Raw genomic sequence first — 21,279 nt, forward strand, 5'->3', positions numbered from 1 at the left:
CAGACACTCAAAGCATCTCCAAAATCATTCCAGATGCTGATCCCCGCTGTTCTTTGTATTTGTAAAATGAAGTATATGGAGTGAATAGCATGTGCGCACACACTGGGTTGCTCGGTAAGCGCGTGCGCACACACTGGGTTGCTCGGTAAGCGCGTGCGCACACACTGGGTTGCTCGGTAAGCGCGTGCGCACACACTGGGTTGCTCGGTAAGCGCGTGCGCACACACTGGGTTGCTCGGTAAGCGCGTGCGCACACACTGGGTTGCTCGGTAAGCGCGTGCACAGACCCGTGTGATCTGGGGCAGGATGTTGCACAGTGAGGCTGAGTCAGCTCTGTCTGCCCGCCGCTCCACATTCCTCCCGGCCTGGGAAGAGGCTGCAGGAGGCTGCCTCCTTGTCTGTTTGATGCGGCTCCTTCCCTGCCAGCTCCAGATGCTGGGATCTGTGCGTCGGGGGAGGGGGCATCTGCGCCGTCACACCCAATAATTATTAGAAGGATTCAGCAATACCCAGAATATTCCCACAGAGAGCGCCGGGAGCTTGTTTTAACTGGGGTGTTCATTAAAATGTAATAAATGTTACGTAATTCTCTGCTGATTACATCATATTATAGGCAGAGTGTGCAGTTCCTCCTGGCCTTGCTTTGTACTCCCCTATTTCCCGGCGCACATCATGGTCGGGGGCTCGGGGGCTCGGCCACCAGACAGGATATTCACATGAGAAGAGTCTGTGCGAGGCTACACATTACTCCAGCCAATCCGAACTGACATATGACACGTGTCCAATGCTGTTAAGGGTTCATATAAAGGGGTGGGATTCCAACCGCTAAGCATATTGTGTTATATATCTGTCTACTGGGAGAAAACGTTCCAATGGGGACTTACACCGCTATAGAGACATACGCTGGGGTGCGTTGTTTAAAATCACATGACTCCTGACAATTGAAAGGGGAGTAGGGTCTGAACATAAAACATATCTGTCTGGCAAGTTTAGTTTGAAACTTAAATATGTTTAATTTTCATTGTGACTCATAGAAATTACCTCATTTCTTTATCGCATCCAGGTCCACATGGCCATGACATCATCGGCCAAATAGCCAAACATTACTTGGAAAAAAAACAGCACCCGTCGTGTCTCTCAACCAAATTCTAGTCAAGTTTCATAGTTACAGAACCCCTCCTGTGTACCCCAATACTAGATGGTAACCCCTAAAAAAGTTAGTCCCTCCTGTGTACCCCTATGCTGGATGGTAACACCTAAATCTCTCAGTCCCTCCTGTGTACCCCCATACTGGGTGGTAGCCCCTAAATCTATTAGTCCCCCCCTGTGTAGCCTGATATTGCATGGCAACCTCTAAATCTGTTAGTCTCTCCTGTCTACCCCAATACTGGATGGCAGCCAAGGTTCAGAGAATAGTCATTATCCTTCCAGATGATGGGAAGGTTTAGTAAGATCAGGAAGGGGTTAATATGAAATCTGTTTTGGAAAGGCTCAGTTTTAGGTACAGCTGCACCTTTTGAAATGTGCTCTTTTTTTTGCTGGTTGTTTGGCAGCGCTGCCCCAGACCCTGATGTAATGCCGGATTCCTGCACCAACATGAACCTTTCCTCCAGAGACTGGTTAAATGAGATTAACTGTTTGGTGGCAGCATGGCCTGCGAGAGACCCTTCTTGGGCAGAGTAGCCAGCACTACAGGCACTGAGTTAGTTAATCTATCCCCATTGTCACTTCCTCTGGAAAAAATTCTCTAAAACAAAAAATGTTCTAGTTACCGGATCCACAATGAGAAACACATGTAGCCGTTAACAAAATGAATATTTATCAGAAGTGAACAGCCCGAGGTCTGTTCCTATCAGAACTAAACTATTATTAAACCTGTCTGAACTAGAGAGAAAGGCTGGGAGTCGGCGGGAGGAGGCCGGGGGGGGGGAGAGAAAAAGGCTGGGAGTCGGCGGGAGGAGGCCGGGGGGAGAGAAAAAGGCTGGGAGTCGGCGGGAGGAGGCCGGGGGGGGGAGAGAAAAAGGCTGGGAGTCGGCGGGAGGAGGCCGGGGGGGGGAGAGAAAAAGGCTGGGAGTCGGCGGGAGGAGGCCGGGGGGGAGAGAAAATGGCTGGGAGGAGGCCGGGGGGGAGAGAAAGGCTGGGAGTCGGCGGCAGGAGGCCGAGGGGGAGAGAAGAAAGGCTGGGGAAGAGGCTTGTTGGGAAAGGGAGGCTTGTTGGGAAAGGGAGGCTGGGGAAGAGGCTTGTTGGGAAAGGGAGGCTTGTTGGGAAAGGGAGGCTGGGGAAGAGGCTTGTTGGGAAAGGGAGGCTTGTTGGGAAAGGGAGGCTTGTTGGGAAAGGGAGGCTGGGGAGGAGGCCTGTTGGGAAAGGGAGGCTGGGGAGGAGGCCTGTTGGGAAAGGGAGGCTGGGAGTCGGCTGGGGGGGGGGTTAGAGGCTGGGGAGGAGGCCTGTTGGGAAAGGGAGGCTGGGGGAGGAGGCCGGGGGGGAGAGAGAGGCTGGGAGTTGACGGGAGAGGCCAGGGGGGGGGAGAGAAAGGCCGGGGGATTTAGAAGGTGGGAGCTATTGGCAGGGGTCTGGGAAACCTGTGTTTATTTTTCTCTAGTGTTGCCTCTTAGATAAGGTCCTCTTGATCAGACCATTTCTTATTGGTAGTCAGGGCCGGCCTTAGGGGTGTGCGACCTGTGCGACCGCACAGGGCGCCATGGTTGCAGGGGCGCCTGACTGGGACTTAGATTAAAGCATCGTTTTGTTTTTTTTTGTGTTTTTTTTAAAACTTTATTTAACATCATTCATGTTAAATAAAGTTTAAAAAAAAAATGATGCTTAAATCTAAGTCCCGGTCAGGGGCGCCGAGCGGTTGCTCGTGAAGTTCTCGGCAACCGCTTGGCGCCCCTTACTCTCCGTGACTCCGTCGCTGTGCCGGCATCTCATGTTGAGCGCCGGACTATTCCGGCTCTCAACATGAAATGCCGGCACCGCGGCAGAGAGAGAAGACGGATGCCTCCCGCTCTCACCGCAGGACTCCGGCAACAAGGTAAGTGGGGGGGGGTGTAGTTTGAAGGGTGTAGTTTGAAGGGGCAGAGGGGGGGGTGTAGTTTGAAGGGGCAGAGGGGGGGGTGTAGTTTGAAGGGGCAGGGGGGGTGTAGTTTGAAGGGACAGGGGGGGTGTAGTTTGAATGGACGGGGGGGTAGTTTGAAGGGGCAGAGGGGAGGGGTAGTTTGAGGGGCATGGGGGGGTAGTTTGAAGGGGCAGTGAGGGGGGCGCCAGAGGAGTAGTCCGCACAGGGCGCCACAACGCCTAAGGCCGGCTCTGTTGGTAGTTACTGAAGGGTGTGCAATGTTTTAGATAATTTCAGTACCTTAGACCCCTTCATCACATGTTCTCACTTTACCATGTTAGTTATTATGTGTTCCAGAGTTTCCAAGCCTCTGGTGGCCTGTGGCTTGCAAACAGATGTTAATATTTAACCAGAGGAATTCCACTCAGCAGCAGACTGAAGCGTGACCTCTAGTGGCCTCTTTTAGTACTGCAGCGTAAACCCAGGCAGTGGCAGACTGCGCTGTTACTTCTACGGGGCAAATGCAGGAAGGGCTGCTACCGTGACCAATAATTTTACCGACTCTGTGTTACTATACACTTTTAATAAAAGATTGCACATTGGGAGTATAACAGATCTCAGACGATATGAGGCCAGTTCCTGTAAGGTTTGCACTCCCCATTCCATTTTCTATAGAAGTCATCCAACACCCTGCAAATAACAGAGAGCCAAGTGTGTGCGTCATGTGTACTTAGTGTATGAAGGTGCCATCTGTCCCGAGTGCTGAACATACAATAATACAACATTCATCTTGTAATCGTTTGCATAAAATACATTAGAAAAAACATAAATCACACTGAAAAGAATGAAGACTGAAAAGAAATAACTATACACATTCCTGTAAATTTAAAGATGAGCAAAAATATGTTCAAAAAAATACACAAATACGGAGAGATTCATTGTTTGAGTGTCTGGCGGTTGAAGGAGGCATTGTGACCTGTGGATTATAGAGGTTTTCCAGTTTAATGAGCCGTGGTTGTATGGAATTTGTTTCTTCGCAAGGTAATTTCAGATGCTTCCTTTAAACTGCAGAACTCGAGCTGTCCCTCCAATAACAGTTCGGTTAAATGCATCTTGTGTGGTAAGTCCTGACGTGCTTCTGTCAGCACAGAGTCATATAGGCAGAAGCTGGGGCTGCCCCTGGCGGGAAGCCATGCAGCAAGCACCCTGTCCCACAAACCACCCTGAAGATTAAAACTAAACGCTTCAGTAAATCTTCTAGAATTCCGATAATTCCTGTAACTCTGTAACCGACTGAGAGTCTCTATCCCTCCAGCCCGGTGTCTTCTCTACTGCGTCGGGAGTTTGTTGACATCTTGGAGCTGTGGTGAATTGAGGCTCTTCCTGCGTAGTCCTATGGGAAGGAATGGACACGGTATCACACACAGCCTTATACTCTACCCAATGGCCATATAACAACAGCTAGCATAGGGTATAGAGATGTCTTCCTCTAACCTGCTCTCGGCAGATGTCCAGCATGGCTCCAGCATGGATCAGGCACCATATCTCCCCCACCAATGAGATGATGATGTGTAAAATGTCAGACCACCTGCCAACTGTCATCATAAGGATGAGGAGGCCCCCCATTCGCACAAACACCGTCTGAAACGCCATCTGCTCTGTGGGATTTTGGTGCTGCTCTTCTGCAAGCAAAATCATAACAGTGCTAAAGATCAAAAATAGGTTCTACAACAGCAGAGAAAAGCCCCTTGGACACAATGCCCAGTGCTCTTAGCACAGATATACAGATGAAGCCCCAAGCCCCTGGAAGTTTAAAGTGCATTTGTTTCCCAGAGCCAGACTGTCACAACGATGGTCACTCACCTTGCATGTATATGACCAGCAGAGTGTAACAGATGGTGAGAGGGGTCCAGAAACGGACTGCCTCCGAGGTGCTGAGGAAATCTCTGTTGATCACCGCGACGCCAGCCAGATCAGACACCAGAAAAGCAACTTTTAGGGCCCGACACAGGACATCAGGGATATCCCTCCACGAGGCCAAGAGGGACAGGCATACCCCACAGTAACGCTCTCTGCTATGCAGCTGGTACATGGTGCCCACATGGTGGATCATCCTCCTGCTCAGCCAGAGGATTAGCCCTGAAAGTCCCACGGCCAGAAGAAGGTTCCAGGTGCGATGCGGGGCGCCCTCGTGGAGGTAGTCCAGGCTGCAACTCACCCCACATCCCAGGGAGAACTGACACAGGAGGAAGAGCTGGGAACTCTGGGCACCCTGCATGGAATGAGATGGAATTAACCATACAACCAGGTGGCCTGCCCCTCCATACTGGCAGATAGGGTCTCACAGATATGGACAGACCAGTCACTTGCATCATTCTGCTGTCTAAGTAGGTAACACCTTACCTTACTGAGAGACAGGACCATGGAGACAGCTCTCAAAGAAAACTCCAGGACTACCAAAGCACCTACTCGTGGTCCCAGCACAGAGTAGATGATGGCTAGAAGCCCAAGGTGCAGAGTGTCACGCAGTCGATACTGGGAGCGAAGCCGATCTGCATGCTTCTCTTTGTCTGGATCACTGTGACAAGAATGTGCCTATTTAATGGGTCTCTGGTGTGTGTATTAGCCAAAACATAGTGAGTGCGTGATACAGAGTTATAGTCAGGGGCAATACTGAGTTAGTGTTAATGCAGGATACAGAGTCATACCAATAACAAAAGTTATGGTGGGTAAAGGTGACGTAAACCCTTCGACTTAAAATTAAGGGGGTAGTAGAAGCATTTTTAAACACTCATCTACAGACACCAGACAAGCCAGAAGGCTTGTTTTTTTCCCTCAGAAATCAGAGAGGATACAGAGTCAGCACAGATACTGATAGGCAGTGCGGGATACAGAGTCGCAGTTGGCGCGGGATACACAGTCGCTGTCGGCGCGTGATACAGAGTGGCCGCGGGATACAGAGTCGCGCTCGGCGCGGGATACAGAGTCGCAGTCAGCGCGGGATACAGAGTCGCGCGCGGGATACAGAGTCGCGGTCGGCGCGGGATACAGAGTCGCGTTCGGCGCGGGATACAGAGTCGCGTTCGGCGCGGGATACAGAGTCGCGATCGGCGCGGGATACAGAGTCGCGGTCGGCGCGGGATACAGAGTGGTGGTCGCGCGCGGGATACAGAGTCGGGGTCGGCTCGGGATACAGAGTCGCAGTCGGCTCGGGATACAGAGTCGCAGTCGGCGCGGGATACAGAGTCGCGATCGTCGCGGGATACAGAGACTGTATCCCGCGCCGTCCGCGGTTCTGTATCCCGCGCCGTCCCCGACTCTGTATCCCGCGCCGACCGCGACTCTGTATCCCGCGCGCGACTCTGTATCCCGCGCGCGGGATACAGAGTCGGGGACGGCGCGGGATACAGAGTCGCGGACGGCGCGGGATACAGAGTCGGGGTCGGCACGGGATACAGAGTCGGGGTCGGCGCGGGATACAGAGTAGCGGACGGCACGGGATACAGAGTCGCGATCGGCGGGGGATACAGAGTAGGGGTCGGCGCGGGATACAGAGTCGCGGACGGCGGGGATACAGAGTAGGGGTCGGCGCGGGATACAGAGTCGGGGACGGCGCGGGATACAGAGTCGCGGACGGCGTGGGATACAGAGTCGGGGTCGGCGCGGGATACAGAGTCGCGGACGGCGCGGGATACAGAGTCGGGGTCGGCGCGGGATACAGAGTCGCGATCGGCGGGGGATACAGAGTAGGGGTCGGCGCGGGATACAGAGTCGCGGCCGTGCGCGGGATACAGAGTCGCGGACGGCACGGGATACAGAGTCGCGATCGGCGGGGGATACAGAGTAGGGGTCGGCGCGGGATACAGAGTCGCGGACGGCGGGGATACAGAGTAGGGGTCGGCGCGGGATACAGAGTCGCGGACGGCGCGGGATACAGAGTCGGGGTCGGCGCGGGATACAGAGTCGCGGACGGCGCGGGATACAGAGTCGGGGTCGGCGCGGGATACAGAGTCGCGATCGGCGGGGGATACAGAGTAGGGGTCGGCGCGGGATACAGAGTCGCGGCCGCGCGCGGGATACAGAGTCGCGGACGGCACGGGATACAGAGTCGCGATCGGCGGGGGATACAGAGTAGGGGTCGGCGCGGGATACAGAGTCGCGGACGGCGCGGGATACAGAGTCGCGGACGGCGCGGGATACAGAGTCGGGGTCGGCGCGGGATACAGAGTCGCGGCCGCGCGCGGGATACAGAGTCGCGGCCGCGCGCGGGATACAGAGTCGCGGCCGCGCGCGGGATACAGAGTCGCGGCCGCGCGCGGGATACAGAGTCGCGGCCGCGCGCGGGATACAGAGTCGCGGCCGCGCGCGGGATACAGAGTCGCGGCCGGCGGGGGATACAGAGTCGGGGTCGGCGCGGGATACAGAGTCGGGGTCGGCGCGGGATACAGAGTCGCGGACGGCGCGGGATACAGAGTCGCGGACGGCGGGGATACAGAGTAGGGGTCGGCGCGGGATACAGAGTCGCGGACGGCGCGGGATACAGAGTCGGGGTCGGCGCGGGATACAGAGTCGCGGACGGCGCGGGATACAGAGTCGGGGTCGGCGCGGGATACAGAGTCGCGGTCGGCGGGGGATACAGAGTAGGGGTCGGCGCGGGATACAGAGTCGCGGCCGCGCGCGGGATACAGAGTCGCGGCCGCGCGCGGGATACAGAGTCGCGGCCGCGCGCGGGATACAGAGTCGCGGCCGCGCGCGGGATACAGAGTCGCGGCCGGCGGGGGATACAGAGTCGGGGTCGGCGCGGGATACAGAGTCGGGGTCAGCCGGGGATAATCGATGTCAGTTTGCGCTACCGTCGGCATCTCTTATTGCGTCACATTCAATGTTTGCTACTTACTTCAGGCACATGATGTAGAGATGAACCTTCATAAAGTTGTAAAGCACAGACACCGCGCAGGCCCCGACCAGACCTGTAATGAGGTGCATGTAAGAGGGGCCCACATATAAGAGTCCGCGAATGGCAGTAAATAAGGCGATCCAGCATTCTGAGCTTTTTACTGTTAAATACACACCGTATCAGCCATAACATTCTGCAAACTGACAGGTGAAGGGAATTACCCACATCAACACGGATAATCTCATTATCATGGCGCCTGTCACTGGGTGGGGGAATATATTACGCAGCGAGTGAGCATTTCGTCCTCAAAGTTGATATTAGAAGCAGGAAAAATGGGCAGTGTAAGGATCTGAGCAGCTTTGGCGAGGACAAATTGTGACAGCGAGACGACTGGGTAAGAGCATCTCCAAAACTGCAGCTCCTGTGGGGGGTCCCGGTCTGCAGGGGTCAGTATCTATCAAAAGGGGTCCAAGAAAGGAAAAGTGGTGACGGGTGGCCGAGGCTCATTGATGCGCGTGGATGGGGGCGGCCCGTGGGGCCAAATCCAACAGACAAGCGACTGCAGCTAAAACTGCAGTATGTTGAGTATGGGGCGCATGCTGCCCCCTGTCCACTGCCGAAAGTGCCTACAATGGGCACGTGAGCACAAGAACTGGACCGCAGAGCAATGGAAGAAGACAGCTGGTCTGAAGAATCCCATTTTCTGTTACATAACGTGGATGGCCGGGTGCGTCGATTACCTGGAGAACACACGGCACCAGGGTGCACTATGGGAAGAAGTGTGATGCTTTGGGCAATGTTCTACTGGGAAAGCTTGGGTCCTGCTATTCATGTGTATGTGACACGTACCACCTACCTAAGCATTGTTGGAGACCATAGACACCCTTTCATGGACACGGTATTCCCTGATGGAATTGGCCTCTTTTGGCAGGATAATGCGCCTGGCCACACAGCAAAGATGATTCAGGAACAACAACCAGTTCAAGGTATTCACTTGGTTTCCAAATTCCCGAGATCCAAATCCAATCAAGCGCCTGTGTGATGCGCAGGACAAACAAGTCCGATCCATGGAGGGCCTATGTCAAAACCTGCAGGACTTACAGGATCTGCTGCAAACGTCTCGGCACCGGATACCACAGGGGACCTTCAAAGGCCTAGCGGAGTCCGTGCCTCAACGGGGCAAAGGGGGGACCCACACAATATTAGGCAGGTGCTCATAATGTTATGGCTGATCGGTGTGTATCAGTGTGCGGTATCAGCTCTGTTCTGGTGCTAAAGAACAGGAATTTAACGGGACTGAGGGATCTTTAGATAGCCCGGCAGATAGTCTGTGGCATGAATAGGATGATGGGCGAATGGAATAATCTTTCAGCAGAGGTGGCAGATTAAGAAAATATGAGACCAACACACGCTTCTCCTGAACTGGTAACTTGCTATGAATTAAAGTCCTGGCTTCCATGCAGATGGGTTAATATCAGATTTCTCCCTCCCCAGTAGGGCCACTTTGAGCTCAGTGGTGAGCCCGGAATCCCTTAACATTCTGGCTCACCAGTGGCATAAAATCAACACAATCCCAATGTGAGCTGCGTGTGTTTGTCACATATATACATACACACATATATACACATATATATAAAACACACACGTTTACACACACATATATACACCCACATATATACACATACACATATATACACACACATACATACACACATATATATGCACACACATGTACATACACACATATATGCACATATATTTATATATATATACATATACACATAAATTGACACTGTGTGCTTTATATGCTGATGTCTCTGTTCCTTTTTCCTAATCTAGCTGTCTCTAGCCCCTGAAAGGGGAAAAAGTGGCTCACCTTGCAGCAAAGAGTCCACACTGCCCCAGTGTGGCCAGGGCAGGCCGGGGAGGAAGGAGGAGATGTAGGAGATGAGGCCCATGGCTTTCGACTGACACAGAGGAATGGGAGCCTGTGGTCGGGCTCCTCTCTCTGTGGCAATGTGGACTCTTCCTCTCTGTTATTTGAGTGTAAAGGTCAGTGCTGGCAAGACAGCTGATAACAGCCCTACAGGGCAAAGGGAGGCCAGGCAGACATTAACTCTGCGAGAGCCAAGCCATGGCACACACTCCCAAACCTCTTACTCCAGGTAATTTGTTATTAGGGTTAATAAGGTGAAATTTGGCCAAAATAATAATACTATCCGTGTATCTCACCCCCAGCCAGGCCCTGACCAGTAGATCTTTAGGACGCCTTTGGTGCAGAGGTATTCCTTGCCACAGTAATAACGGCACCTTTGTCTGTGTGACAGGTACCCGGTACTCCACTCAGTGACCATGAGGGCAGGTGGCACAAACAGGGGCTAATCCTAGCCAGTCTCGGGTGCTGGTTTTAGTACCAGTCTGAATCGGGCAGGCTCTAAGCATGTTCTTCCTAGACAGACAGCCCTTAAATGGTGGCTGCCCCAGATCACCCTATTGTGACCTCAAACCCTGATCCCCCTCTCTCCTCCCTCGATGCTCCCCCCGACGCCCCTCTTTTCTATGAGGGCTACGGTGACCACATGTCCCGCCGGCGCTTTAGAAATAAATGTTATCCCGCAATAGAGAGGGGGCAGATAGTGAGAAGGGAGGGAGAGGGGGTACATAGTAAGAAGGGAGGAAGAGGGGGTAATGAGTGAGAGTATGAATTTATGTGTGGATGAATTGTCTGAATGAGGGAGAGAATTAATTTGTGAGAATGCATTAATGAATATGTGTAAATGATTTGTGTGAATGAATGAGAGAATACATAATTGTGTGAATTAGTGAGTGATTGTAAAAGTGTTTGTGTGTATCATAGATGTGTAATTTGTGGAAAGGCAAAGATGGCAAGCAGGGTGTTTGAGCCTTGGGCACCAAGATGCCACAAGCAGGGTGTTTATGGGACAAAGTTGACTCATGGTGGACTGTTTGGGGACAAAGATGGCAAGTCCTATGTGCTGGTCGGGTTCTATGTGGGCAGTGTGGACGCCAGGACTGGCTTTGGGGTGTGTGACCTGTGATTTATGCCTGCAATTTAGGGTTTTATCTATACCTTTAATGCCATGTTTTTATGTGAATTCAAATTGATCTATACCTGCAAAGCTGGGTTTTGTGTGTTCATGTGTTGATCCATATCTGCTATGCTATGTTTCCATAAATTATTTATGTTTACCTGCAAATATAAAGTTTGTATGTTAAATTATTATACATATTACGTAGATAAAAATGCATGTCTAAAGCATATATATACACACACACACACACTTATACATAACCTTTATATATCACATGGAATCTCATGGTGTGCTTCATAGTGTGTCCCTGAATGGCAGAAATAAAATGTGGTCACCCGAATGAGGGTATCGCAGGGTTCTACAGCCCTAAAAGCCCCGATAATGTGTATAGAAACTGCAGGGAGTATACGTTAAACTGGGGTACTGTTTGGTCACGGACTGGCGCTGGGAGCTGTTTAGCAGGCATTGGGGGCACACATTCCTTTGTATTTCCTCTTTGTTGAGTCTGCTGATGGTCCTTGGACTTTGTATTATGTGAGACCCCCGCAGGTCACATACTCACTGGGTAATGCTTGTTATTTAAATAGATACATGTTTACAAACCTGGGTGTTTGTGGGGTGGCCATTACACATTATGATGTAATAGTGTAAAGGAGGAAGACAAATATTTACAAGTGTTAAAAACACCCTGCAGGGGGGCAGACCGGCCCAATTTAAGGTACACCAAGGGGGAGACCCCTGTGGAGAAGAGCACACAGCCTCAGGACGCGGGGGCTGGTTTAAAAGAGGGGGGTTTTCTACTTTGGGTTCAGATCGGCAGTTTGCCTCATTTTATCTTAATGGCCAACGTTAGAAACAGTAATTTAATATTTTGTATTATAATCTGCGCTTTAATATAATGTCCCCATTGCCGCGTTTATTAATCAATTATGTTGCTTATTTTGAGAAATGAGTCCTCGTCTGCCCCAGAACCAGCATGTTTCTCCAGCTACTCAGATGGACGTAGGGGGCAAATAACTGGACGAAAAGGGCCCTTTAATAAATATTTCTCCAGCTGTGTATTTAAAACTGTTGGAACTTCTCCATAACACTTAGACGATTAATCCCATATCGCCAATACTTTATACGACCATTGGACTTCAGCCTCTTCCCTGAACCACCACCAGGGGGCAGTTAAATACCATTAAACCCAAGCCCTAAAAAGATGTGTCTAGAACTTGCCGTCGGCACCGTCTAATCTGCCCGTTTCCCCGTACTCGGTCTTTTCTGTACCGATATACCGTATACCTTTCCTCTGATGGCTGAATGTGCCCGAAAAGTGTGTTCTTAACCTCTGTTAAAAGGTCCCAAAGCTTTAGGTGAATGAAGCCTCTTTACTTACCTGTCAATGCCCACCTCCGATCGTCGCTGTCAGGTGAGGAGACGGACGCCTGTACTGTCGAAGCCCCCCCTGGAATACTCTTCCCACCTGCACTGTGCGGCAGCCCTCTCTATATTTCAATGTTTCTATCATATCCCCCTTCTCTTTGACCTTTACGTTCTGTTTAATGCATATGTTTGCTTACTATACTGGTATACGTGGGGTTTAGGACGTGTAACCCCAGGTCCCTAAATATCGGTCACATTCCAGTTTGGCCGGATCTGCCGTACGACAATCACCCCTGAAGCAGCGCCCCCCGATGACTTGGAGAGCCAGAGCTGTATTTATAAAGCACTTGTTTACAAGCTCAGATTCCCCTGAGTTCAGCTGCTCCTAGCACCCGCACGGCCCGAGGAGACAGGGCTTTAAATAGCACGTGGAAAAGAATTGTCATCACAGCTACGTGTGAATCAACACGATAACAGAGGTTATAAGAAGAAAAACTACCACAACAAGAGGACATAGTTATCATTTAGAGGGGCAAAAGGAATATTACTTTACTGAGAGGGTAGTGGATGCATGGAATAATCTTCTAGCAGTGGTGGTAGAGGTTAATACAGCGAAGAAGTCTGCTCATGGATCGGATAAGCATAAGGCTATCCTAGAGATAAGATAAAGAGTCTGACATCAGCGTTTTGTTTTATTGCTTCATCTAGCAGCTCCACTGACCTCAACGCTCTGGTAGAATCAGGACAGTATGTTGTGGTGACATCACATGATGTCACGGTCCTAATACATTGCATAGCACACCCCTTCCATGTTGCATCTGACAGGACTGTTTTGAGATGGTTGGCCGTAAGGCTGCGCTGCTAGTAATGATTACAAAAGCCGATCCTTGTAACCCATGTTTTGGACGCGTTAAATAGGTGACCGGGGGGCTGTCGTGTTTTAGGGCACACGTTAGATTTTAAAGCATTATAACGTGGAGCAGGCCGGTTATGGTTCTAAGCACTTTCCTGGAGACCTATTGTGTCTGTGACTATAAACATGTCCAATGTCACAGCCTTTCTGTTTACATACCGGGTCCCGGGAGACTATATCTTACCATCTGCATCATACGTCTAGCCCTGTGAGAGTTACATGGCTGAGTACACGTTAACCACGTATCACCACCTCTGCCAAACACATTCACTGAATCAGGACGAGAAGCAGAGCCGGGGTTACACCTTCTTTGGCCGAGTAGAATTAGAGTGCAAGCTTTAGAGGCAATATAGGTCTCACCTTCAGGCATGCCCGATGAAGAGACTTAAGCTGTCTCCATCCCTTGCACTCTAATTCTAAAAGGCATCATCTCCACTCTGCTTGTCTTCTACCTCTCCCCGAAGTAACGCACTCCACTCACACCAGAATCAGGAAGGACGCACAGAAGTCTGTATCGCTTTGTTAAAATATAATAGCCGTTTTGTGTTTAATGTCTCTTGACGTGTACAGCGTGAGGTATGTAGTTGCAGCGAACATCACCCCTGGAACATGTAGCTCAGAACCTGAGAGTGGGGATCAGGACCCAGAACAAGGCCTTCAACAGAGACCAGTGCGGCCCTAAAGCGAACATGTTAAGTTCCCCTAATGAAAGTGGTCAGCGTGTCACGGGGTCACTGGACGCAGCTTCACCTTTCGGATAACGCAGTCAGACCGTTCCATGGTCGGCGTCCATCTTGGCTGCTGGAGAAATGGATTCTCCGTGGCGTTCATCACTCCCTGTTTGTAGTTCTTCACGTTCTGCTGGGGCTATAACAAACACCACCCGTACACCATGCCCCTCACCCCTTTCCTTAGGCTGTTTCTCCAACAAGTTCCACGAAAGGTTCTTTCCGCCTCCCGTAGCACATCTTTGCTGGTTGTCCGTTCCCACTGCCGTCAGTGGTGCTGATAATAGTACGTAAATTTCCTCAGCTCTTCCCAGAAGAGCAAACTAAGTATAGTATGTGGCCCCAGACGCACGTAAGCCGGCACAATCCCTTTATACAGAGCTAGGACCCCTTCTGTATTTACGATCTTCAAAAAGCAGTCCACGAATCCACGATACAGCTGTCCCTGCAAAATACGGACACAGAGCATCGTTCAGCCTTACGCCCGGCATTAGGGGTCCGCCGCATGCCTTGGTGCTGGGTACGGGGGCTGCCGTGTGTGGCGTGTTATGTACTGGAAGGAGCGGAGATGTGCTGCTTACCTTGCCTGCACTGTCCACGGGTTGATTGTACAAGCGGGTGCTGACCACATCAAACGGCGTCATTGCGATGGCCACTCCAATGCTGCTGATCATGCCTCCGGCCAGGGCCACCAGCCAGCTGTCCTCAGAAAACCACTATAAGACACTCGGTATCAGAAACCTGAGGCCCCAACGTTACACAGCCCCCCGAAGGCACCAGATACCCCCGCCCGTCACCATCACTTTACATACCTTTCGCTTTTTCACCCATTCTTTGGCGCTGGCGAATGTCGCCAACTGGACAGCAGAGCCCACCATGACCCGCGGAACCGCGCCGTTCACCCCGCGCCATAATCCCAGTATCCCCTGCTTCTTGTAGATCGACTCAAAGGCCCCGGTCAAACTCTACAAAGAGAAAATGGAATATTTATCAAAGAAGAAACGTGCCCCTCCTCCGCTCTCACGTCACGTTACATACAAAGTTCACGCCGCTTTGTTTTTCTTTCATAAACAGAGACCTTTGCACATTTCACTGATACGGGATTGCAGGCGTGGCTCCTGGGGGCTGCTTCAGTCACTTTAACTTGTTTGAGGCAAAAAAATATTGAGAGCTCACACCCTAAAACACGCCGATCCCCCTCAAAAGCCCACCGTCGGGTTCCTCTCCTGCTTTTACATTGGAAGCAGGGATACTCAGCTCGTTATTTCAGTAAGCTGAGCCCATGTTCCATTTCCTTGTTTTTAGATTTAATTGTAACGAGTAATTTCAGCAGCTCTGTGATAAGCGATCCGCTTGCCGACCCCTTCATTTCTGGGCTCTCCCCCCACCTCTGCAGGAATGGACCCCGATAAATTCATTGAGACGCACAAAGAGAGCTCTGCATCTTTACGACCTTGTGTTTTGGTGTCTTTGATGCAAAAATATCTTCTAAAGAAATGCAAATATAGGGAAGCAGGAATACTGGAAGCGCAGCAGAGGCTCTCGGGAAACATCCTCCTCTTCAATGCACTTATGTGAGCCAGGAGAACACAATAAGACACTTTTACACGGGGCACGGTGGGGGGTCCCGGCTGGAAGTCGGGGGAGGCTGAGGAGTAACGTGCCAAGCTCGGGGCTAGAAAACTCAGGAGAACAGCTAAGAACTACAGAATTTGATGGCGCTATATAAAACAATAAATAACTTGCAGAGCCAGCGTCGGATAAACAGAGAGAGAGTCTTTACTGCCAAGTCCTGCTGTTTCAATCTTTGCACGGATCTTACTTTTCCTTTTAATAATCTTACGCTGCTCTATGAGATTGGTAAATTCTCTGATCCTCAGAGAGGAGCCGCCGCATGGCATGTTCAGAGGGTCTGCAGCTGGCAACGGCCTTCCAGCTGCCCATCGGATTATTCCAGAGACATGGGGCTAGGTTCACTAAGCATTGCTAAGGGAGCTGCAAGTTGGCTGCTCCTGGTTTAGGGGACTTGCCCCTATGCTGCCACATGGTAAATGGGTTTGTGATACTCCAGTTGACTCTGCGTGTGGTCTGGCAATACAAGAGTTAATACATAGAATGGCATTTTATGTAACTTTGCCAAAGGGTTAATATTGATGGTCCCAGTCTGTGTGGCCCCGGCAGCAGAAGGGTTAAGAGCGAGTCTGTATACTGCCACTGGTGTTTACTGACTGTGGTCTGACCAGTCAGGGTGCAGCAACCAACCAACACCCAGCGGGACTTTGGAATAAACTGAGCACCTGGGCAAGGGTGGCCCTTCCCACACGAAAGGGGTCCCCGGGGGCCAGGCGACTGCCAGCTGGCACAGGTTTTACAAATGACTCTTGTGTACCCCAAAATACCCTGCGGGCAAACCCTGCGCAATGCAAGTGTGCGACAGGAGGGCTGGACTCACCTGGTGATCGTGCTGATGCCCAACTGCGATGGCAGCCACCGTCTGTGCCTGGAGATGGGTCTTTATCTGCAAAAAACAAACACATAATGATATCCGCCAGTCCTGCCGGCCCCCGTCTGTCATTCACGTGCAGTACATGCGGGTGCACTTGTGAGTCACCGTGCACAGACTTATTGTGCGAGTTGTGCACAGGACACAAGTGTCAGCTTATTGCCGGTGAACCACGTTTTGAACGCAGCATGGTGAAGAATATTCACCCAAGGGCCGCGATCAGCTGCCACTGGCCCTTCTCACTACTGCCATTTAAATGACCTCTCTCCAAAGCAATTTGTCCTCTGGCCACCAGCTCTATGCTTTACTACTCCGGGTATGGACACGGCTAGCACACAGCCCCAGGCCCTTAACGCAGACACATATGTAGCAGCACACGTGCTAACTCAGCAGAAGCGCATGTTCAGCGGGTTTGTGTTTACTGCGAGGCTTTGGCGCAGCTGCAAGTGGGGAGAGAGACGGTGATGGTGGCACGTCCGCACCCCGGCAGACATGTGCGTGTAAAGTGTTTATATGTGGTGGGTGTCTGGAGGCTCGTGTGTATTGGGGGGACCTCCATGCTGCGGCAGTGCGGTTTGCGGGGATACGGCGTGTAAGTTATGTGGTGTTCACGGGACCGGAGGGAACACCATGAGGGGCATATAACGGAGGGCTTGGTGCAGTGATACGTGATCTGGAACAGTCTATATACGCTGTGCATACACTAGAGTATACCTGGGGGCAGAATGCTGTATATCGGGGGGGGCTGCTATAGGGCTCCCTGGGAAGGGAAGCATGTTGTATATTTGGTGGGTAACAGTTGTGTAATTGGGGGCACAGTGCTGTATAATTGGGCTCTGTTACAGGGCTTGTCTCCCGTGTCAGCCTTCACCCGAGACATGCACCAGGGGTGGGCAGCGGTGTTTGCCGTGGCCGGAACTGGGTCCGGTACTCTAATGTAAGATGCCCCAGGACCACTGATGGGTGCGTCACTCGGTGTGTCCCCGGGTCCCCACGCCATGCGGCTCATTCATGCTTTATTCTCACCAGATATGCAGGGCTCCCGAAGAATGCTCCCAGCGCCCCTGCAATGGCTCCCGCTGCGATGTTTCCACCGGGTTGTTGGGTCAGCCCCATGTCCTCCGCGTGCGAGTACAGGTAAAAGCGGACTCCGTTCATCAGCCCCTGATATAGCAGTCCAGCCGTCAGCCCCTTCTGCAGCCCCCGCAGCCCGTCCGCTTGCCCCACGGCCAGCATGGCTTGCATGACCCCTCTGTAATGTCGTGTGTACGAGCCTCGGGACCTTAGCTCCCCCTGCAGCTGCAGCCGCGTCTTCACCACCTCCAGGGGGTTAGTAAATACACAAGCCATGCAGCATGCCGTGGCACCGAGCACGAAATCCACTGGCGGAGAGATGGAAATAGCCGGGTGAGGCGGCGGAGTCGTCATAGCGGATCTTTAAAAACAAACCAAAATGTCCTATGCAATCATTCCAAAGAAAACGTATTACATTTGATTTACAGAGCACCAACAGATTCCGTAGCGCAGTTACTAAAATTAACAACATACAAGATGGACAATAACTTAGCCTAAGACACAGCATCATAGACACAAAGAATGCTTACTGTCCGAGGGGGGTTAACACCATCTGCAGCGCCGTCAAGCCTCCAGGTGATGAGGGGTTCCCAGATTATGCAGACAGTGGCCCCGGAGCAGAGTTACAAGTCCATGGCAGGGGCCACACACACGGATAATGTTCTGCTGCTCGGCCCCTGTTGTCTGGGAACAGCTGGACGTCAGGCGTGTCCTCAGGAAAGTTGCTGGGGACATGGGCTAAACTTTGTATCGTGCGTAAGCTGGTGTGTGCCTGCGCTGATCGCTGCCGTGCCGCTCATTGGCAGTGTGCTGTCAGCCATTCACCGCCTGTGTGCGCACACATCCTCTCTCCAGTGTGGGCTACAGAGCCCAGCCACCTTCTAGCCACACCCCCTGCCTCCCTGGACCAATCCAATGTGTGTTAGCAGTTCACACCTCCACACAGGCCTTCCCAGTCGCATCAAATGTAGGGGAGAGGTCAAAGGGAAGCAGCTTATTTAACCCTAGTCACACCCCCTCTGGGTTTCAACTTGACAATGCAGGGGGCAAAAAAAATATCAGATGTTTTGGGTCACTTTGTATGTAAAATGTGTAACATACAGTTATAAATGTTTCTTTGTATAAGAGCATTTTTATTGGCTATTCCCAGTGCAATGTATCCACTTCCCCTGCACCCAGATTCGAAATATTCTTATTTAGCAACACATTTAGCTCTGTGATTTCAGCCCTTTTGATTGGACATTTCCTTGGATTTTAAATCGACTACTATGTTTATAGTAGGAGATATTTTGCAGCCTGGTGTAAAAGCTACAGTAATGGTTAGCTCGTCAGGCGAGTATTTCTGTGGCACAGAGAGAACAAGGACCAGTCTCCGTAACCCAAATGGTTGTCACGGACATAGACAATAAAGAGGAAACCAGCTTCTGGACAAGGGATGGAGTGAAATACCACAATCACACAATGCTCAGCCATTCCCTGATTCAGAACTCCCATCAGGCTCAGCCAACTTTAATAATAATATAATGTAATAATGAAAGCTGGGAAGGCAAGTGTCCTTGTTTACTTGGTGAGGTAAACAAGCTGTGTGCTGCCACCAAGTGGCTGTGCAGGGGACAGCAGCTAGTAGTACAGAGAGGCCTCACCGAGCTCTCCCAAATAATTGAATGAGGTTAAAGAGCACGGGAGTTAAGAGGATCTTTATAAGTACAATATTATGGATTTCATGCTTTCATTTTCCTTGAAGTGAACACTTTCTGAAGTTTTCACTTAGCCTCTTGTGTTCAGGCCCTACTGACATACTGGAGCTGCTTCACTTAAACACCCCAGTAATCTGCCCCAACAGGGCATTGCTACCGAGGCATCAAGGAAAGCGTGCCTAGAAACTGTGTTAACATAATACCCCCCGCACCTCGCCAGAGGAAAAATAATGAGTGCCAGGGATGAGGAGCAAGAGAAGGTTCCTTTGTGGTCCTCGGCCCCTAGGAGATCTCACACCTGTCACACCCAACCTGAGGAGTAAAAAAAACCCCAATATTTTCTGCCCTCCCTCGTCTCAGGAGATCGGCCCTTCTCACCCCACGCCTCACAATGGTAAATAAACACGGTGACCCTAAAGAGGACCAGATATCCGTCAGGCACTAACTGGGTATCACCAGCTCTTTACATGAATGACCACGGAGTCAATGTGAGCGCATACATAGTGTTTATTTACATACAGAGAGCGGACAGAGGAACCGCCTCCTGAATCCAGAACATGATTTTAGCTTCTGTTATTAGTCCGTTAATCTAGAACAAGCCGTTTACTCTTCATTATCACAGACCACGTCCGGCGGAGATTTGGCAGGAGGACGTTGCTCTCGGATAAACCCACCATGGGGTGTATAGATTACCCCAGTATTTGGCTTTACTCCCGACCCGGAAACATGCGCAAAGTCTCCCTGTTCCAGAAGGCCTCACCTTACAGGAGAAGTACCCCCCAAATCAGTGCAAAAATAAATATGGTACCTTAGCATTTACAGAATGCTTACCGTACAAACACATGTGACTCCAGAGACGCAAGCAGCTCTGGCATGCACACGAACTTAGAGCGGACCTCGCAGGCACAAAGCCGTGAAAGCAATCAGACACAACCAACTCAAGAACAGCTCGGAACCAGGTCGGCACAGCAGATTGGTGACTGGACCCCCCAGGCCCTAACCATTAGTGGTTCGTCATACATAATTTATACAAGTCCCCGAAGACACTATACAATGTATACGAACGAAAGGGACTGTAATTCGTGCCCTCACGTGGAAACAAAACATGTTTGGAAGATGTCAGAGAGAACGGATGTGTTGTGTGGCAGGGAACCGCTTCGTATAATGTAACAGAGTGTATAATGTGCAGCGCTTCGGGACCACGGCCGGAAGCCAAACGCACAAAACCGCAACGTGCGATCCTCAGCGATGAAGCACTTACTGTAAAAAGATTTCCATTAGTGTAAAAAAAAAAAAAAAAGGTTAACCCCCAAGATGCCAGGCATTGCAGTTTGCTGGAACTCACAGGGTTAAATCTAAAAGCAGCACTTTGGTAGACTATAACATTTGATTCCCCTCCACCCCGCCCCCAGCCTGGCACCGAGCTACATTTACCCTGGAATTCCTGCCTTTTCTCCCTAAATCGAGGAGACGGACATTCAGTCGGCCACAAACACCAACAGGATGCCCCATAACACTATAAGGCCACAGACTGAGCCCAGACCACGGCGGGCCTGCTCCTGATTCAAACTGTGCAATACTCCCCTGCCATGGACATGTTCCAGGTCAGGCCCATGGGGGGTGCTGTTATTCTTACTTACTGGGGCAGGGTGACCATTTCTTGGTCATATTTAGCATTAATTTAGTTAATATTCTTGCCAAGGGGTGGAATTAATCCCACCGGCCGCATCAGTGTCTACAACCCAGCCTTAGTGACTCTACTGTAAATAGTTTTGATTAAAGTCCTATCCGTACGCCACAGGCATACAGGTTAAAAGCAGCAGCTTCTCAGCATATGTACACATATACACCCATAGGCTTATATTAATATATAAATGTATAGATATACACAGTTCTGTGGATGTAGGAAGCTTCCAATGCAAGGCTTAGCCCTTAATCTCTACAGAAAGCAAGGCAGGTTTTCAGTCCTCCTGCCCCACCAGAGAGAGGCA

The 21,279-nt window shown here is 51.1% G+C and overlaps 2 protein-coding genes across 2 annotated transcripts; both read right to left on the bottom strand.

Moving 5' to 3' along the window:
* Positions 1-327: 327 nt before the first annotated feature.
* On the bottom strand, positions 328-9,910 carry LOC149284151 (transmembrane protein 82-like). The gene is made up of 7 exons (XM_089497094.1): positions 9,829-9,910; positions 7,953-8,025; positions 5,459-5,633; positions 4,919-5,327; positions 4,551-4,737; positions 3,179-3,275; positions 328-465 (listed from the first exon to the last, which is right to left on the bottom strand). Exons 1-7 carry the CDS (start codon positions 9,908-9,910, stop codon positions 328-330), a joined length of 1,161 nt encoding a protein of 386 aa, XP_089353220.1.
* A 4,372-nt stretch (positions 9,911-14,282) lies between these two features.
* On the bottom strand, positions 14,283-17,945 carry LOC149284152 (solute carrier family 25 member 34-like). The gene is made up of 5 exons (XM_089497095.1): positions 17,544-17,945; positions 16,467-16,532; positions 14,827-14,979; positions 14,596-14,730; positions 14,283-14,459 (listed from the first exon to the last, which is right to left on the bottom strand). Exons 1-5 carry the CDS (start codon positions 17,943-17,945, stop codon positions 14,283-14,285), a joined length of 933 nt encoding a protein of 310 aa, XP_089353221.1.
* Positions 17,946-21,279: the final 3,334 nt, after the last annotated feature.

This window comes from Sceloporus occidentalis, unplaced genomic scaffold, assembly GCF_023333645.1.
Source record: "Sceloporus occidentalis isolate IW3139 unplaced genomic scaffold, rSceOcc1.0.p SCAF_98, whole genome shotgun sequence".
Lineage (NCBI taxonomy): Eukaryota > Metazoa > Chordata > Lepidosauria > Squamata > Phrynosomatidae > Sceloporus > Sceloporus occidentalis.

Coding starts and splice junctions, on each gene's coding strand:
- LOC149284152 (XM_089497095.1), bottom strand. CDS start 17,945: ATGACGACTCCGCCGCCTCACCCGGCTATTTCCATCTCTCCGCCAGTG. Junction 14,980..16,466: donor GGCATCAGCACGATCACCAG/GTGAGTCCAGCC, acceptor TTCTCTTTGTAG/AGTTTGACCGGGGCCTTTGA. Junction 14,460..14,595: donor CCGTGGACAGTGCAGGCAAG/GTAAGCAGCACA, acceptor CGTATTTTGCAG/GGACAGCTGTATCGTGGATT.
- LOC149284151 (XM_089497094.1), bottom strand. CDS start 9,910: ATGGGCCTCATCTCCTACATCTCCTCCTTCCTCCCCGGCCTGCCCTGG. Junction 8,026..9,828: donor TGTGGACTCTTTGCTGCAAG/GTGAGCCACTTT, acceptor ACCTCATTACAG/GTCTGGTCGGGGCCTGCGCG. Junction 4,738..4,918: donor GCTGGTCATATACATGCAAG/GTGAGTGACCAT, acceptor TTTTGCTTGCAG/AAGAGCAGCACCAAAATCCC.